This window comes from Bombina bombina, chromosome 1, assembly GCF_027579735.1.
Source record: "Bombina bombina isolate aBomBom1 chromosome 1, aBomBom1.pri, whole genome shotgun sequence".
NCBI classification, from domain to species: domain Eukaryota; kingdom Metazoa; phylum Chordata; class Amphibia; order Anura; family Bombinatoridae; genus Bombina; species Bombina bombina.
In genome coordinates, this window is record NC_069499.1 from 847,552,259 (window position 1) to 847,572,399 (window position 20,141).

General features: G+C 35.3%; 1 protein-coding gene across 1 annotated transcript in view; it reads right to left on the reverse strand.

Moving 5' to 3' along the window:
• The window catches only part of LOC128661312 (uncharacterized), a 178,010-nt gene extending 158,122 nt beyond the window's left edge, over positions 1-19,888 (reverse strand). The window contains exons 1-7 of the mRNA XM_053715583.1: positions 19,701-19,888; positions 14,446-14,714; positions 12,518-12,628; positions 7,451-7,510; positions 6,885-7,032; positions 5,249-5,356; positions 3,234-3,332 (exon numbers count right to left, since the gene is read on the reverse strand). Coding sequence (XP_053571558.1) covers positions 3,234-3,332; positions 5,249-5,356; positions 6,885-7,032; positions 7,451-7,510; positions 12,518-12,628; positions 14,446-14,601 — 682 coding nt within the window. The 5' untranslated portion in view covers positions 14,602-14,714; positions 19,701-19,888. The remainder of the gene's footprint in view (positions 1-3,233; positions 3,333-5,248; positions 5,357-6,884; positions 7,033-7,450; positions 7,511-12,517; positions 12,629-14,445; positions 14,715-19,700) is intronic.
• Positions 19,889-20,141: the final 253 nt, after the last annotated feature.

Sequence of the window (20,141 nt, forward strand, 5' to 3'; positions counted from 1 at the left end):
GCTAGTGTCAAGAAATGGATTGCAGTCGTCAGTAAGTGTAAAATTGACATTCACTTTAAGTTTATTAAATAAGGTAATTTTTATCTATCATATCTATCTTCTTTATTTACGGACACCATACATATTGAATGCAAATACAGACTTATCTATCACATCTATCTTTATTCCAAGGACATCGTTTATATTCACGGACACTATTTATAAATACAGACCTATCCATCCAACCTGTTTTCTTATTTAACGGACACTATTAACGGACATCTTTTATATTGTCTGTATACACAGACTTATTTATCTCATTTATTTTAAAAAAAAAATAAAACATTTTTAACACCAGATATACCGTCTGCCTACACAGACTCACCTATTGTATTCATTGACACATACCTATAGATATTTTTTATCTATATATATAAATTTTTACACCTATTTGAGACTGATTTGATTCACCCAAGAAAATTCTTTATACTAATACACTTAGATAAGTCACACTTTGTTATGGTAGTATAATTCCTAGCTTATTATTTTATAAGCGCCAGTGGTAATTTCTATTTGTACAATCTATCTCAACCCAAACTACTGAGGAGGGGTAGTTTTATATCCACCAGGCATTTAGGAATTATAGTAAGCGCCAACCCTCTCTTCACTACTGAACATAAATAAGCTTTCCTTAGATAGGATTCAAGCTTCCTATCTAAAGGATCTTCCGTAGGAATAGTAGTACGTTTAGCAAGAGTAGAGATGGCCCCATCAACTTTGGGGATCTTTTCCCAAAACTCCAATCTATCAGTAGGCATAGGATACAATTTTTTAAACCTTGAAGAAGGAGTAAAAGAAGTACCCAGTCTATTCCATTCCTTTGAAATCATATCTGAAATAGCATCAGGAACTGGAAAAACCTCTGGAATAACTACATGAGGTTTATAAACCGAATTTAAACGTTTACTAGTTCTAGTATTAAGAGGACTAGTCTCCTCCATATCTAATGCAATCAACACTTCTTTTAATAAAGAACAAATATACTGAATTGTAAATAAGAGGATTTGTCAGTGTCAATATCTGAGGCAGGATCCTCTGAATCAGACAGATCCTCATCAGAAATAGATAAATCAGTATGTTGGCGGTCATTAGAAAATTCATCAACTCTATGAGAAGTTTTAAAAGACCTTTTACATTTATTAGAAGGCGGAATGGCAGACAAAGCCTTCTGAATGGAATCATAAATAAATTCTCTTAAATTTACAGGAATATCCTGAGCATTAGATGTTGATGGACCAGCAACATGTAATGAACTACTACTGATGGAAACATTCTCTGCATGAAAAAGATTATCATGACAACTATTACAAACCACAGCTGGAGGAACAGTTACCACAAGTTTACAACAAATGCACTTAGCTTTGGTAGAACCGATATCAGTCAGCACGATTCCAGTAGTAGATTCTGAGACAGGATTAGATTGAGACATCTTGCAGTATGTAAAAGAAAAAACAACATATAAAGCAAAATTATCAATTTCCTTATATGACAGTTTCAGGAATGGGAAAAAATGCAAACAGAATAGGCCTCTGACCAGAGGCAAAAGGAATGAGGTCTTAAATAATGAAAAAATGTTTGGGGCCAAGTATGACGCACCACAAACTGAAAAAAAAATTTTGGCGCCAAAAACATCTGGAACGAAACTCAATTTCATAGATGACGCAACCTTGTGAAAGACCCAACGCCAACTAAGACCCCGGAAATGACGAATTTGCGCCAACAAACGTAATTTTCGCGCCAAAAAAGTCTCGCGCCAAGAATGACGCAATAAATTATAGCATTTTGCACTCTTGCGAGCCTAATACAGCCCGCAATTTAGAAAGAGTCAATTTGAAAACCTGAGGTAAGAAAACATTTTTATTTATTTTTTTAAAGCATTTCCCAGATATGAAACTGTCAGTCTGCAAAAAGGAAATATACTGATAAACCTGAATCATGGCAAATATAAGTACAAACATATATTTATAACTTTATATATAAAGTGTCAAACCATAGCTGAGAGTGTCTTAAGTAAATGAGACATACTTACCAAGAGACACCCATCCACATATAGCAGATAGCCAAACCAGTACTGAAACGAAAATCAGTAGAGGTAATGGTATATAAGAGTATAGCGTCGATCTGAAAAGGGAGGTAGGAGATGAATCTCTACGACCGATAACAGAGAACCTATGAAATAGATCCCCGTTAGGATGACCATTGTATTCAATAGGTAATACTCCCTTCACATCCCTTTGTCATTCACTGCACTCTGAGAGGAACCGGGCTTCAACATGCTGAGAAGCGCATATCAACGTAGAAATCTAGCACAAACTTACTTCACCACCTCCATAGGAGGCAAAGTTTGTAAAACTGAATTGTGGGTGTGGTGAGGGGTGTATTTGTAGGCATTTTGAGGTTTGGGAAACATTGCCCCTCCTGGTAGGATTGTATATCCCATATGTCAATAGCTCATGGACTCTTGACAATTACATGAAAGAAAAAATGATGATAAATTAAAAACTTCCTAGAAAATATTTTGTCACTTTGCATCATTTTGCAAGCTATACAGAAAATGAATGGGAATAAAATATGTAACCATAAATATATTAGATACATTTCCAACTAACAAAAGAAGGATGACAACTTATTTGACAAGTTATGGATGCTCCTATTGCTGCCCAAACTAACAGCCTAATACAAATGAATAGCAAAAATAACCACAAAAATCATCCTATCTAGAAAGTAACAAAACACCTTTTTCCCCACTTACCCAGTTCTCCTAATTTAAATAACAGCAATTTTAATAAGCTGGGAGAAATGAAGAGCTATGATCCCCGACTTAAACAACACATCTGTGCTTGCTGTTAGGTGACCATTAATACCATGAAGATTACTTGATAGCGATAAGAAAATGAAACTTCTTATTTGAATAGTGTTACCCACCATTTAAAAATAAGGGTACTTATAATATAGAGCAACATCCCAATCTTGTGATGTCCTTGTATAAGCAGAACACCTCCCAAAATTAGATCAGCATAGCTTTGACCCAAATGTAAATTATTTTACATGGTGGAAGGGGGTTATAAATAAAAGTCATAATAATAATAATATATATATATATATATATATATATAATATATAAATTTTAATAAACACATTCTGAGCCCAGGGATAAATTCTACATTTAGTTAATTTCTGTGTATGTTACTCACCTGAACAGGGGTCTGAAGCTATTAGCACCTTCTGAATAGACTTCTCATCTTCGTCATCCTCAATAACAGACATATAAAGCATATCTTCATCTGGAGAATCTATGAATTTCAATAAAATTCAGAAGATGTGTGCAAATTTGTTTTATAGTTATTTGTACATTGAACAGAACATATTTATGTTAGGTGAATCAATTACTCTGTTCCTTTTAGTGGGCAAAATAGTGAACAAGTGATCAATTGTAAGTATATACTATTCCCATGTAATTACAGCCATACAATCAACCTAAAGTTCAATTGGGACAATTGAGTCACCAAGCTATAAGACAGGCAAGTATTACAAAATCTATTAAATCACTGATGGGGGAAAATTGGTCATATAAAATATTCATCCTCCTCTCATCCAAAACTAGTACATTAGGTATAATGACACCATCATTTCATCATAATCTCTGTGAAGACAGAGGATATTTATACTGTGACGATGATCAGTAGCGGACTTACAAAACAGAGGACCATGGTGCAAAAAAATGTTGGGGGCCCCCTGAAGGTAACTCAGTAATAAGCAATGGTAATAATATACATGCTTCTGTATGATTTTAAATGAATATAACAGGATAGATACACATACATACGCACTGATAATGATTATATATATATATATATATATATATATATATATATATATATATATATATATATATACACATACATACATACATACATACACACACACACACACACACAAATAATTTAGACATATAGGAAAACAGAGTTCCTTGAACATATACATAGACATTAAGATAGTAGTAGTGTTTTATATAAGTACATATTTATATTTTTCACACTAGACAGGCTGTGCTTTATAAGAATAAAGTTAGCTGCAGTTCAGAATTGGACATACGCATAAGTAGTATAATATATACATCCTACAAAATGGTATAGCAGCGAAGATTACTAAGTTTAAAAGCACCTCATTAGCCTATATGGACATGTGTATATATCCATAATTTAGTGTCTGATAAATATCTTGTAAACTTACAATACCCTGGTATTCTTACTATTATCTTCATTACTATTATTATCATTGTTACACCATATGTCAATAAATGTTCCAGGTATTCTCTCCCACTTTGTTTTCTTAATATGCTGTTCTAGTCTGTTTCCAGCCCTTGCTTTTGTCTTAATCATTCACTAGATTTAACCCATTATTTAGGTAAACATATGGATTTTGAGACTATTGAATAACAAAAGTATATTCAGACTTTTACCATGTAATCAATGGTTAACCAATAAGGACACAGCACTAGGTATTTATGTTAACCTGTACACATTGTTTTAATTATGTCTATGATTAAGGCCACCGGCCGAAACATGTCACACTAAGACTTTGATTATTTTCCTGTTTCTTGTTAGCTTTTAACCGAAGCAAGTGCCGGCTGTACTATATTTATCTTCACAATATATATATATATATATATATATATATATATATACATACATATACACATACATACATATATACATACACATACACACACACATACATATATACACACACACACACATACATACATATATACACACACACACATACATACATATATACACACACACACACACACATACATATATACACACACATACATATATACACACACACAAACACTTTCACACTGATAATGTAAGTTTCTATACACTATAACCTGATTAGTTCACTGTTCTGTATAAATATGAATATGCATATGCTGTGCTGTATAATGACAGAATATCTATACACAAATACTGAACACGCTGCACTGTATAGTAATGTGAATATCCACTGACGAATATTCTGAACAGAATAATTATGATGAGTATCTATATACAGATAATGACCACTTAAGCGCACACCTATGTATAGACTGGCTGTTATGGGCCCGCCATCACTTGAGCCCTAGTCCCAATGCGCCTGCTGCAGCAATGGTAGTTCCGCCCCTAATGCATATTTTACAGAGATGTCATATACATTCACTCACCTGTGCCGATACTGTCACAGAGTTCCTCTTCTGAAGCTTCCGATTGGATCTTCTCACATAGATCTTCTGTTTCTTCAACATTTAATTGATCATCAATCTTAATGTCACCTGTATAAATTATTTATTCAAACAATAGAAATATTGTTGGTCATATTTATGGCTTCGATCTTGAACCACACACAAGGTTCATAAAAAAGGCACTTTAGAAAGCATTTCTTTAAAAAAAAAATTCCTTAGGTGGTTTATAAAAAGTTAGCATTTTGAATTGTAAAGAAACTATGAACTGAGAGAAAATAAGACAGTGCAGTGTGGTGCACATATGTATTTTAATATTTGGCAGCAGCAAAACAAAGTCTACCTATACTTTAGTAAATATGTATTACTATCAAGCAGCAAGTGCTCCAAACTAAGTTTCATACAGTCTTTCCTCAAGCTGTATTGGGGAGAAGCAGGCAAATAGTTTGCAATGCTGTGTTATTCTTTGCACTAGCCAGGAGATACCTGAATAATTCTATACACCTGTTTCTCCTTTGTGTTATTCCTTAAAGGGACATGCAACCCACATTTTTTCTTTCATGATTCAGATAGAGAATACAATTTTAAACAACTTTCGCATTTACTTCTATTATCTAATTTGTTTCATTCTCTTGGTATCATTTGTTGAAGTAGCAGTAATGCACTAATGGTTTCTAACGGAACTCATGGGTGAGCCAATCACAATAGATATATATATGCAGCCACCAATCAACAGCTAGAACCTAGATTCTCTGCTGCTCCTGAGCTTTCCTAGATAAAGCTTTTAGCAAAGGATAACAAGAGAAGGAAGCAAATTAAATTGAAGTAAATTAGAAAGTTGTTTAAAATTGTATGTTCTATCTGAATCATGAAAGAAAAATGTTGAGTTTCATGTCCCTTTAATGCAGATACATTTACGGACAGGCACAATCCAACAGCTGCAGTCTTTGCTACAAGTTCCTGATCCCATACAAAATACTAGCAATTTCTACTATGGGTATGTTATCTCTTATTGTGATGCCTTTGGAACTAGGTTATATTGAAATCTAACTGTTATTTAAAATGATTTGTTATAGGGAAAACAAAAATACAATGCTCTTAATTTGTTAGAGCATGTCATTTTATCACAATTGACCCTGCAAAACTGTATGTTTAACCCTACAAAGAGGTTAAGCACATAACTGAACAGTAGGTATGCGCAACTAGCGCTCCATTCAGACTAGTAGTTCTCTGCAGCTCCCAATTGGTACTTTACATGTGTGTTTAACCCATTTGCAGTTGTTAAACACAGCTTTACAGCATCGATAGTGATAAAATTACATGCTATAATGAATAAGAACATTTCATTTTATTTTTTTTACTAAAAACGGATCTAAAAGATTTGTATTGATCAATAGGCAAAACTATAATTTACTGTTGGTTACAAAACATTTGTGCACGGTATGGAAGAGTGATGGGTTTAACAAATATAAACATTGCAGACTTGGGATCATCAGGAGTGAGCAACCTTGGCCTTCCAGAGGTGTTGGAACTACATTTCCCATGATGCTTAGACACTTTAAGGGTAGGGTATCATGTTCCTTAGCCATCTGCTTGATAATAGAGATAAACAGAGTATTACCAGTGGTTTCTATAATTGGTTTTTCCACAGTCTCGAGTATCTGCTGATTCTCCTTCATGACATCCTTGTAAAGCTCCTTATGTTCCTCTATATACTCCCATTCCTCCATAGAAAAATATATTGCAATGTCACCACACTTTATAGGGACCTGAAGCAAAAAAGTGAGGAAATGCATTTAAAATAGTTAAGTGACCTCAAAAAAATAAGTAAAATAATTAACGTCAAAAGTTATGGTCAGCAAGAACAATTCTATATATTTGCCCAAGGGTAGTAATAAGATTAAAAAAAGATTATACAATTAAGGTTTGTCTAATGCTTTAGAAAGCTTATATTGGCTTGGTCGGTATGTTGTTTAGCCAAGCTTGTGGATTCATTAGCAATTATTCTTAATATATTTTAGAAAGTAATCAAATATAACAAAAGTATCTGGTATCTGTGAATGATATTGAGAACCATATTACAGCTTTTCACAATATAGAACAATCAATGAATTAAAAGATATAACGTTGGCAGTTAATAGTAGTCAGTGTGCCCTGAATAATATTGTATTCTCCAGCAGTGCTCACCTCTTCAGCCAGCTGGTCAATGTTACTGTGGGGGGAATTCTTCTTAACAACGGTGTATTCCTGCAGGATGAAATGAAAACATCTCATACTTCAGTGCATTTCAAATATTTTTTTTGCTTAAAGGGACATGAAACATAAAATAATTCTTTCAGAATTCAGATAGAGACAACTTTCTAATTTACTTCTATTATGCAATTTGTTTCATTCTCTTGGTATCATTTGTTGCAACCACCATTCAGCAGCTAGAACCTAGGTTCTTTGCTGCTCCTATGCTTACCTAAATAAACCTTTCAGCAAAGGATAACAAGAGAAGGAAGCAAATTAAATAATAGAAGTAAATTGGAAAGTTGTTTGAAATTGTATTCTCTATCTGAATCACGAAAGAAATATTTTGGGTTTCAAGTCCCTTTAAGTTAGGAATTGTAAAAACATTACAATTATTGTCCCCATGCAACTATAACACACACCGACTATATTTGCCTTCCCTAACAACAAACACAAATAAAAAACACATAGGAGACTACTGCAAAATTATCATTTTTGTTTTATTCTATTAACTACTGACACAATTTTTCACAAATTCAAAATAAAAATAGTAATTTAGAGCATTTGCAGAAAATGAAAATATTAATTTTTAAACAACACATTTATAATGTTTTAACATAGCATAGTTCAGAAATTTGGTGGAATAACCCAGCTTTCATGCATCTTGGCATGCACTCTACCAGTCTTTCACATTGCTGTTGGGTGACTTTATGCCAAACCTGGTGCAAAACTTCAAGCAGCTAGGATTTGTTTAATGGATTGTGACCATCCATCTTACTCATGATCCCTTTCCATAGGTTTTCAATGGGATTCAGATCTGGAGATTGAGATGGTAATGACAAGGTCTTGAACAGGTGGTCCTCCATCCACACCTTGATTGACCTGGCTGTGTGGCATGGAGCATTGTCCTGCTTGAAAAAAAACAATCCTCAAAGTTGGGGAACATTGTCAGAGCAGAAGGAAGAAAGTTTTCTTCCCAGATAACCTTGTACGTGCCTTGATTCATGCGTCCTTCACATCTTCTCTGATGAGTCCAACTTTCAGACTTGCCCAACACCTTATTGTCTAATGGTTAGATGGAGACCTGGAGAGATCTACAAGACACAGTGTCTCGCACCCACTGTGAAATTTGGAGGATCAGTGATAATCTGGGGGTGCCCCACCCCCCGGGGAAGTGCTCCCCTAGAGAGAGTCCTGCCCTGCACCATCTTTAAAGGACCATTCAATTTGACATTTCAACAAAGCATAGAATGTTTATTATGAGATGTGGGGATTCAAATGCGGAAGTAGGCGTCCACTTGTGCACTTCGGATCTTTTCATAACCAGATTGATTATGAAAAAGATCCCCACACTAAGACCTGGATTTGCACAGATCTTAGTGTGATGATCTTAAAGATAGAATCAATCCGGCTATGAAAAGATCCAAAGGGCACAAGGGGAAGCCTACTTCTGCATCCGGATCCTCACAAAAGGATCCAAATGCAAATCTCTAATAATGAAACACTCTAAAGCTTTGTTCAATGTAAAATGTAATGGTCCTTTAAAGATGGTGCAGGGCAGGGTTCTCTCTCACCCCTACTGGGAAGTTGATTTCTTCTAAAGCCTCTTGTTTATATAATTTTCTATAGCCATTACTGCAGTACTGACATTTTCAAAACAGGAGGAGGTTTCAACAGGAAAAACAGCTATATAAAATGAAAAAAAAAAAAAAAAAAAAAAAGGAAAAACCTTACTGAAAGAAAAGCTAGACTTTTTTTTAAGAAATGTTACATTATAATGATACATTTAGATAGTAAACCCCAACATTTTCTTTTATGATTCAGATATAACATACAATTTTAAAAACTTTCCAATTTAATTCTATGATCAAATTTTCTTCATTCTCTTGTTATCCTTTGCTGAAGGGACAGCATTGCACTACTGACAGGAAGCTGAAAATATCTAGTTAGCCAATCACAAGAGACAAATGTGTGCAGGCACCAATTAGCAGCAGCTCCCACTAGTGTATGATATATGCGTATTCATTTTTTACCAAAGGATACTAAGAAAACGAAGCACATTTGAAAATAGAAGTGAATTTAAAAGGGTCTTAAAATTACTAGCTCCATCTGAACCATGCAAGTTTCATTTCGACTTTCCTATCCCTTTAAGGAGTAGTAATTCACCTCTACGAGATGATATTCAGAATAGCATTCTGATAGGAACTCATTTATTTAAAGGGTCAAAAAAAAGTACATGCTCTAATCCTTCAGAGCATGTCATTTTTAAAACTAGCAAAGCACCAGCTCTATCAAAATAGTAGTTAAAGGTACATGAAACCCAAACATTTTCTTTCACGAGTCAGATAGAGAATACAATTTTAAACAACTTTCTAATTTACTTCTATTATCTAATATGTTTCATTCTCTTGGTATCATTTGTTGAAGGAGCAGCAATGCACTACTAGTTTCTAACTGAACACATGGGTGAGCCAATCACATTCAATATATATATGCAGCCACCAATCAACAGCTAGAACCTAGTTTCTCTGTTGCTCATGAACTTGCCTAGATAAACCTTTCAGCAAATGATAACAAGAGAAGGAAGCAAATTAAATAATAGAAGTAAATTGAAAAGTTGTTTAAAATTGTATTCAGACAGCCTGATGAAACGGCCTTTCAGCCGAGAAACGCGTTGCTGTTTTTATCCTGAAATAAATCACGTTTTTACTTCAACCTTACTTGTACCTGTGACTTGTTCCTGCAATTGGATTATTACCCCATTTTCCTCCATTGTTCAGCAAGAGCGAACACGCACTCTGAGACTTAATACCTGACGCTGGAATCTACAGCTGGTCTCGGACAGTTGGAGTTGAACGGCATTACCCGCAGCTGATTGGAAGTTCCAGTGTGACGCACATTAGCCTTGGGGTGTCTGTCGGGCGACTCAGAACAGTCCCGACTTGTGTTACTAGGCACGCTACAGTGCCGCCCGCCTTGTGAGTATTTGATAGTATCGGGGGGGGGGGGAACGTACCTGTCTTATCGCATAGGAGTGACGATACTGTTTTATGTTTGGCGCCTCTCTTCTCCCCTTTTGTCATAACAAGAGAAGGAAGCAAATTAAATAATAGAAGTAAATTGAAAAGTTGTTTAAAATTGTATTCTCTATCTGAATCATGAAAGAAAATTTTTGGGTTTCATGTCCCTTTAAGGTACCGCTCGGGAGACGCAGATTACTGCTGGCCCTAACGAAAACTATTGACCGCCCAATCAGTGGTAGTCGCACAGCTTGGTAGCACTTTAACTATGTGGTGTTAAAGCCCTTTGCCAGGGTTTAACACATAGATTTCTGCTAAAACAGGATCAAATAAATAAGGATATTGAGTTACTTCTGGAGGCGGTAGTCCAGAACTGTGAATTATATTCCACTACAGCAATTAAAAATTGGAGGATTGAACAAATGTCTGGTATCTAAAGTTTAACATTGCAAAGTGAAAATGATGCATTTAGGAATGAAAAATCCAAATGTTAATTACAAACTCAATGTTACAAAAAAAGGAACAGGATTTGGGAATAATTATTTCAGTTAGTAAGGCCAGTAAGAATACATGGTTGTATTGGTAGAGGAGGGCTACTAAAATGGTACATGGTCTAAAATATAAAACTTACCAGGCGAGGCTCAATTACCTAAATATGTATAGCTTAGATAAGAGAAATAATAGAAGGTGATATGATAGCGACTTTCAAGTATATTAAGAAGCTTAGTAAAGCTAAGGCTGTGAGAAAATTTCACAAAAATAACAATTCCTGAACAAGGGGTCTTGATTTAAAGCCAAAGCGTAGCAGGTTCCGGAGTAATATGCAGAACCACTTCTTCACAGAAAGCGTGATTGATTCTTTGAATAAACTTCCATTAGAGGGGGTAATGACAAACACTGTGGGGGACTTCAACAATGCCTGGGATAAGCAAAAGGCTATCCTACTAGATCAGGGCTCGACTAACCCAGGAGCCAGGGGCTCCTAGAATTTTACCCCTCGCTCCTAACGTTTTGGGTTATGCTCCATATATCTATATACAACTATCATTGTCTGGCTCCTAAATATTCTTACTGGCTCCTAATTTTTAAACAGATTTGTCGAGGACTGATAACTAGATATGTTTACAAAAAAATTTTTTGGACAGACCTGTTGGGCCTATGGTTCTTATCTGCTGTCAAAACCTATGTTTCTATTGATAGATTTAAAATAACATGCTCTAATGAATTAGAGCAGACATCCTCAAACTTGGCCCTCCAGAGGTTTTGGAACTACATTTCCCATGATGCTCAGCCAGATGATATGCTGGCTGAGCATCATGGGAAATGTAGTTCCAAAACCTGTGGAGGGCCAAGTTTGAGGATGTCCGAATTAGAGCATGTCATTTTTTCATTGTTATTGCTCTTTAAAGGGACACTGAACCCAAAACTTTTTCTTTTGTGATTCAGATAGAGCATGCAATTTTAAGCAACTTTCTAATGTACACCTATTATCAATTTTTCTTCGTTCTCTTGCTATATTTATTTGAAAAAGGAGGAATCAAAGCTTTTTTGTTGTTGTTTTTTTGGTTCAGAACTCTGGACAGCACTTTTTTATTGGTGTATGAATTTATCCACCAATCAGCAAGAACAACCCAGGTTGTTCACCAAAAATGGGCCGGCATCTAAACTTACATTCTTGCATTTCAAATAAAGATACCAAGAGAATGAAGAAAATTTGATAATACTAAATTAGAAAGTTTCTTAAAATGTCATGCTCTATCTGAATCACGCAAGAAAAAAATTGGATTCAGTGTCCCTTTAAGGTCAATTTGCCCAAACTGGATTTTATTTCCTACTAATTGGTGTTTCTGAATAAAGCAAGTCATTTTGAGATTTCTTCCCCCCCCCCTTATAAACCTTTTGTTTTTTCCCACGAGTCATCTATTCATAAACCCAACTTTTTGACAGATTTAGATTTGATATAGTAAAGGAATAAAGAGTTGGGTCTTCCAGTAGCTCTCACCTCCCCAGTCAGCAGGCAAATGATCCCCATGGTGTGATTCAAGATACCCTCAGAAATGTTCTTCTCTGTATTCTTCAACTGTGATTTAGAGAAAAGATGTAAAGCAGAGACCTACAAGACAAAATAAATTGTCAGAAGATAAGAAAAATATGACCATCATGTCTAAGTGACTCTAAAGTGCAGTGCGAATGAGAATGATTTTCTAAGGATTACTATTAAGGGTAAAGAATGGATGAAAATAAATGTATATGATGAGAAGTTAAAAAAAAAAGAATAGATTTTTAGTTACTGAAAAATAATTTCTTCATAACAAGCCACCTAAAAAAGGTAGTCTGAAAACAAGGAAGCAGAAACACTAAAGTTAGAGCTTCCTGTATCTGGAAGTCTGAGATAATAATAATAATAATAATAATAATGTTAATAATAATAAAAATAATAATGTTAAAGGGACAGTATACTTCAAAGAAGGAAAACACTTGTACAAAAGTTTATGTATTTTTGCCTTAAAGGGATACTAAACCCATTTTTTTTCTTTCATGATTCAGATAGAGCATGAGATTTTAAGCACCTTTCTAATTTACTCCTATTATCAATTTTTCTTTGTTCTCATGCTATCTTGATTTGAAAAAGCAGTACTGTAAGCTTTAGAGCCGGACCATTTTTTTTCAGCAACTGGGTAGCACTTGCTGATTTGTGGCTAAATGTAGCAAACCAATCAGCAGCTCTACCACGGTACTGAACTAAAAATTGGCCGGCTCTTAACCTTTTATTACTGCCTTTTCAAATCAAGATAACACGAGAACAAAGAAAAATTGATAATAGGAGTAAATTAGAAAGTTGCTTAAAATTGCATGCTCTATCTGAATCATGAAAGAAAAAATGTGGGGTTAGTATCCCTTTAAAGTAATATGAAACCCATTTTTTTTCTTTCATGATTCAAATAGAGCATGCAGTTTTACACAACTTTCTAATTTTAGTCTATTATCAATTTTTGTGTTCTTTTGGTATCTTTCGTTAAAAAGCAGGAAAATATGCTTAGGGGCCAGCCCATTTCTGGAACACTATATGGCTGAATTTGTTTCAAGAATGTTATCCATTTGTAAGAGCACTAGAATACATGTAGTGTTCCATATGCCTACCTAGGTATTTCTTCAAAACAGAATATCATGGGAACAAAGCAAATTTGGTAATAGAAGAAAATTGGAAACTTTTTTAAATAGTACGGTCTGCCTGAATCACAAAAAAAAATAATAATTTGGGATTCATATCCCCTTTAAAATACCTCCCCTGCAGCATGCCCCTAATGTGATGTAGGGACACCCTTAAAAAAGGGCAGAGCAACAATCTCCACTCCCTGCCAATCAGATGATATTTAATTAATGACAAGCAATAGTGCTTGTTAGCTCAGTGAATGCAAAACAGAACAACAGTCTCGGGCATGAGCACAGCTGTCAGAAAGATTCTAGGAATATTTCTGACAAGCAATGAACACGATCAAGCTTTTATTCAGATCATCTCCATGTTCACACTTCCTGCATACGCGGTAGTCGAACACAGAGTAAGCATATTCTATTGGAAAAATAACTACGTATGTACAGAATTTTTCAGATGGGGTAGTGATAAGCTAAGTAAAAACACTCATTTCAAAAATAATAAAACACCGACTACTCTACATTTACTTTGGGGGCACACTGATAATATCTGTGCCAGATGATTTTATTTAATTTTAAAAAGTAAAAAAAAAAAAAAAAGAATGATAATTCCTCAACATGCATTCAGGAATGTTTATAGTTTGTCCTTTCTAAAGGAACACCATAACCAATAGCAGAAACAAGCCAAAGTCAATATGCATAGCCAATAGGAATACAAATGAGAAATGTGTATAATTGATTCAGAATTAAAGATAAGGACAATTCAGCAACTCTTACCTCTCCAGTCAGCAGATAAATTATTTGCAATACATGATTCAAGATCTTTTCAGGCATTTTCTGGTCGGCGTTCATTATCAATGAGTAAGTCAGATACTTTAACAGTGAGGAAGCCAGACAATGATTTTGGGGAAACGTACTTCTCAAGTTCTGCATTGGATTTTTTGAGCCACTGTTGGAGGGCTGCAAAATGTGGTTGCTACGCTGTAGTAGATTATCGAATACATGCTATGTAGTTAGCCATTCTCAAGTAAGGATTTCCCACAAACCTGCCAAAGAAAGAAAAGGTATTATAGTGGATAGAGGCAAAGAGTCACTGAAAAAAAAGAATACACTAACTGAAGGACATTTTGTTACTTAGTTTTAAGATGGATAACTGTTTATTTAAAAATCAGCATATATTACAATTCTGTTAAATAATATTTTCTTGACCGGTTTCTCCAATTCAGAGAGTTATTTCAGCATATTTATGTTTTAAGGGTGAGAAGTACAAAATAGCTAAAGTTTCAAATATAAAATGTATGAAAGGGTGTTAGTTGCTCCTGGTGTAGTCACAGTAATGTATGGAACAGCAGGAAAAAAAAAGACTGCACAGTTAAAAGGACAGTGCACTATAAAAGTTCTCCCCTTTAAATTGTTTCTAATCGTCCATCCATTTTAGTTGCTGGAGTGTATCAAATTATTTATAAATTGCACCTTTGCCTTTGTTTTTGCATTTGAAACCGTGATTTTGCCCATGGTATCCCCACCTATACTGAAAATGTTAACACCCGGGGCAGAAATACCGTTGGTGCAGCAGATACAGTGACATCAGGTACCAGGTGCTTGGAGGCCCATAGCAGCCAGTCTATGCACGTGTGTGCAGAATGTGTACAATCCTAATGCATGGGAGTCTTTTATTAGTGCAGGTTACAGGTCTATTAGTCTATCCTCAAAATAATTATACAGTGCAGCATGTATATTATTACTATTGCTTACTACGGAGTTATCTTTGGGGGGGCCCAAAAAAAGTTTGCACCAGGCCCCCCTTTTGAGTAGGTCCCTTACCAGTTAACACTTAGGTATTGACTATATACAAGCTATGTAAATATAGCCAGCAGAGGAATTACACTCCTTGTGGGTGGTAGCAGAGATGACTAATATAATGTTAATTTCAAATATTCTCTGTTAGGCTTTTGTCCAAAATAAAAAACATTTTAGTATAGACAAAAGGATACATCCACAACCTTTCGGGATAAAAGCCTTAGTCATGTACACACTATATAGTGCTATCCCTACCACTATTTACACTTACTAAGTGTATGTATTCACAGGTGTACAAATCACCTACCAGGGGTCAGCAACCTTCGGCTCCCAGATGTTTTGTAACTACATTTCCCATGATGCTCAGATAGCCTAAAGAGTGTCTCAGCATCGTGGGAAATGTAGTTCCAAAACATCTGGGAGCCGAAGGTTGCTGACCCCTGAGTATTATACAAACACATTTAGTATCACAATACTGCCACCTACTGGTGAAAAGATAACATTACATATATAATTACACAGCAAAATTGCACATAATTTATACATATTTACAACTAAAGCCTGAATTAACTCAAGTAGTATTACAAAATAAATACCTTAAAAATTATTGCCACAAAAGTTATCAGAAAATGATTAATCAAAGAAGATTTTGTAGTACAACAACACTACAAATATTACAAAAATAGAGACCAGTCAAAATCCCTTGCAAGGCACCTGGGATGGAGGGTAATCCAATTTGAAGATCCAAAAGGCTTCATGCCTCTTTAATATCACCTCCCCTCCGTGGTCTCTTGACCCATTCAATGACCTGGAAACTTAAAGGGACACTAAACCCTAAATGCTAAATTAATGTTTAAGATAGAGCATGACATTTTAAGCAACTTTCTAATTTACTCCTATTAATTTTTCTTCGTTCTCTTGCTATCTTTATATAAAAGGCAGGAATGTAAAGCTTAAGAGACGGACCATTTTTGGTTGAAAACCTGGGTTTTTGCTTGCTTATTAGTTTGCTAAATGCAGCCGCCAATAAGCAAGCACTATGCAGGGTGCTGAACCTAAAATGGGCTGGCTCCTGAGCTTTAAATTCCTGCTTTTTAAATAAAGATAGCAAGAGAATGAAGAAAAAAAAATCATTGTAGGAGTAAATTAGAAAGTTACTTAAAGGGACAGTCTAGTCCAAAACAAACTCATTATTCAGATAGGGCATGTAATTTTAAACAATTTTCAAATTTACATCTATCACCAATTTTGCTTTGTTCTCTTGGTATTCTTAGTTGAAAGCTAAACCTAGGAGGCTTATATGCTAATTTCTAAGCCCTTGAAGGCCGCCTCTAATCTAAATGCATTTTGACAGTTTTTCACCAGTAGAGGGTGTTAGTTCATGTGTTTCATATAGATAACACTGTGCTCATACACGTGGAGTTCCTAGGAGCCAGTACTGATTGGCTAAAATGCAAGTCTGTCAAAAGAACTGAAATAAGGGGCAGTTTGCAGAGGCAAAAAGAGTATTAATATAACTGTGTTGGTTATGCAAAACTAGGGAATGGGTAGTAAAGGGATTATCTATCTTTTAAAACGATAAATATTCTGGTGTAGACTGTCCCTTTAAAATTGCATGCTCTATCTGAATCATTAAAGAATTTTTTTTGGGGTTTAGTATCCCTTTTTGGGATATTTGGTGCCCGCTTGAACAAAGTGGTTCAGAAGCATTTAAATCTCCTCTGAATATTAGATTTATGTTGAATCATACATTCCATAACCTTCCTAGTGGACTCACCTATATAAACTAGGACACATGGACATTTAATCAAATAGATAATAAAATCAGAGTTGCATGTATACAATTAACTGGGGTATTGATTCAAGAGAACATAGAGTCTGGACCCTATCTAGGAGAGCTGTATTATCCCAATTAAAGAGACAGTAAACACCAGAATTTTTGATGCTTTAAAAGATAGATAATCCCTTAATTACCCATTCCCCGATTTTGCATAACCAACAGTTATAATAATACACATTTTACCTCTGTAATTAGCTTGTATATATGCCTCTGCAGACTGCCCCCTTATTTCAGTTCTTTTGACAGACTTGCATTTTAGCCAATCAGTGTTTACTCCTCGGTAAATTGACGTGCATGAGCTCAATGTTATCTATATGAAACACACGAACCAACGCCCTCTAGTGGTCAAAATGCATTCAGATTAGAGGTGGCCTTCAAGGTCTAAGAAATTAGCATATGAACCTCCTAGGTTTAGCTTTCAACTAAGAATACCAAGAGAACAAAGCAAAATTGGTGATAAAAGTATATTGGAAAGTTATTTTAAATTACATGCCCTATTTGAATCATGAAAGTTCTTTTTGGACTTGACTGTCCCTTTAAGGTACCAGGTGATTGAGCGGGTCAAGAGACCAAGGAGGGGAAGTGATAGAGAATCTATTTTAAAGAGACATGACGCCTTTTGGATCTTCAAATTGGATACCCTCCATCCCAGGGGCCTTTATAGGGATCTTAACTGGTCTCTATTTTTGTAATATTTCTACTGTTGTTGTAATACTAAATGTTCTTTGATTAATCATTTTCTGATACATTGTGTGACAATGATAATTAAGGCATTTATTTTGTAATACTACTTGAGTTAATTCTAGGCTTTAGTTGTAAATATGTATAAATTATGAAATTCTGCTGTGTAATTAGATATGTAGTTATCTTTTTACCAGTAGGTGACAGTATTGTGATACTACATTTTTTTGAATAGGCGATTTGTACACCTGTGAATACATACACCTAGTAGGTATAAATAGTGGTAGGTGTAGCACTGTATAGTGTTCACATGACTAAGGGCTTGGTCCGAAACATTGTGGATGAAACCTCTCTCTGCTGCTGCTTTTGACTTTTTTGGATTGTTTGTGGAGTATCTCCCTCCCTGCAGCACACATAGTCCGTTTGGTCTGCTGGACTCATTGCATAACCATTAGGCTTTGGTATACTGACAGGAATAAATAAGGAAGCATGTGTGTATAGATGATAAATGAGGAAATCTGATTTTTCTGTAAGCTCAGACCATTTTAATTATTTTCAATTAAATATCATTTGGATAAAAAAAAAGCTTGATCAAATTCCAGCTGTTAAATTGATATTAAAGTTAATTATATAAGCTATCACAATGTAAGAGGGACGAGACATTTTCAATATGCATTACACACATTTCAGAATTTATTTAATACCCATTGTTAAGAGTGATGTAGCTATTGTAATACAGTTCCTGGTCTTTTCTGTTTTAACAGTATCTCATAACTCACCGTCTATGTTAATGGGATATGAAAACAAAATGTTTTTTTTAGTGATCCAGACAGAGCATGCAATTTTTTTTGCATTTCTTTGTTTTTCTAACAAATCACAAAATTAAATGTCCCCCCCCCCCAAATGTATTAGTGCATAGCAAAAACTACTTATTTAGCCTCTTTGCCACCTCAGAAGTGGCAAGATCAATCGCCCTAATTGCTTGCCATGCGATGCTGCATAGCAAGTGGCGATTACAGGTGGACAGGTTCTCTACTTGAGAGCTGGACAATCCTGCAGTGCTGATAAAGATCACTTTTATCATCTTACCACCAGCTCAGAGCCTCATATTAGTACCCCCTACTTTCACATCCTCTGAATAAATCTCCCCTCACATACAGCGTCCTCACCCACTGAGGACATTGTTCCACACACACTGCTACTGCCCCATCTTTGTAACCACACGATCCTCACACAGCCTAATTATCCTACTCCCTCAAATAGCATCTTTTTTATCTGTTAAAAACATCCACTGCATTCTCTAAGCACTTTCTCCCTCACGAAAAACCCCTCACATATAGCCTCCTACTTTACTGCTCAACTATACCACGCACACACATTCCTCTCTTCTTGATTTCAGTCTCTCTCACACCTTTCCCTTCAGCCTCTAGTTGTCCCCACTTCCTCACACACATCTACTTCCTTTATAGTCCAGTCAGTCCCCTCTGTCACTCTCAGCTTCTTTAACATAATGCACTACCTCTTCTTCACACATATCCTGTTTCATTCCTCTCCAATAATCACAATGTTCCCTGTTCCTGTCTACACATAGAATACAAAAGGACCTCACACACTATACATTTTACTTGGTTACGTGCAATTATTACTGTTAAATCAATTCCATACGCCATTTAAATTTCACTAATAAAGTGAATGGACAATTAGCTGTTACCGGAATAAGTATGCAGCGTTAATTTCCATCCCGGTTTTCGTGTTGCTTGTCGCTTGATGTGACGTCACAAAAGCATAAAAACAATCCCGGAACTAAGTCGCCATATTTGAATAGGGAAACAAACCATTAGTTAATTTGCTCCGTCTGAAGCATTATAAAAATTCTAATTGAAACCACATATAGCTGTATGGTTGTTCACTACCCAAATAACCCCATTGAGTGATGCAACCTCAGATATGACTCTTAAGATGTAACATTTCCTATAAATGACTACACCCACGCAGGGGCTGTCTTTTTTGCCTATTATATAATGGAACAATTTTTTTTATTTATAGGCAGGAGTTGTAATTCATGTTCCCATGTCCAACAATTAGTTTGTAAAAAAAGAACTATTCATTTTACTGAGTGTGAAAAGAATTTGGAAGTATAGTGATCCATAAA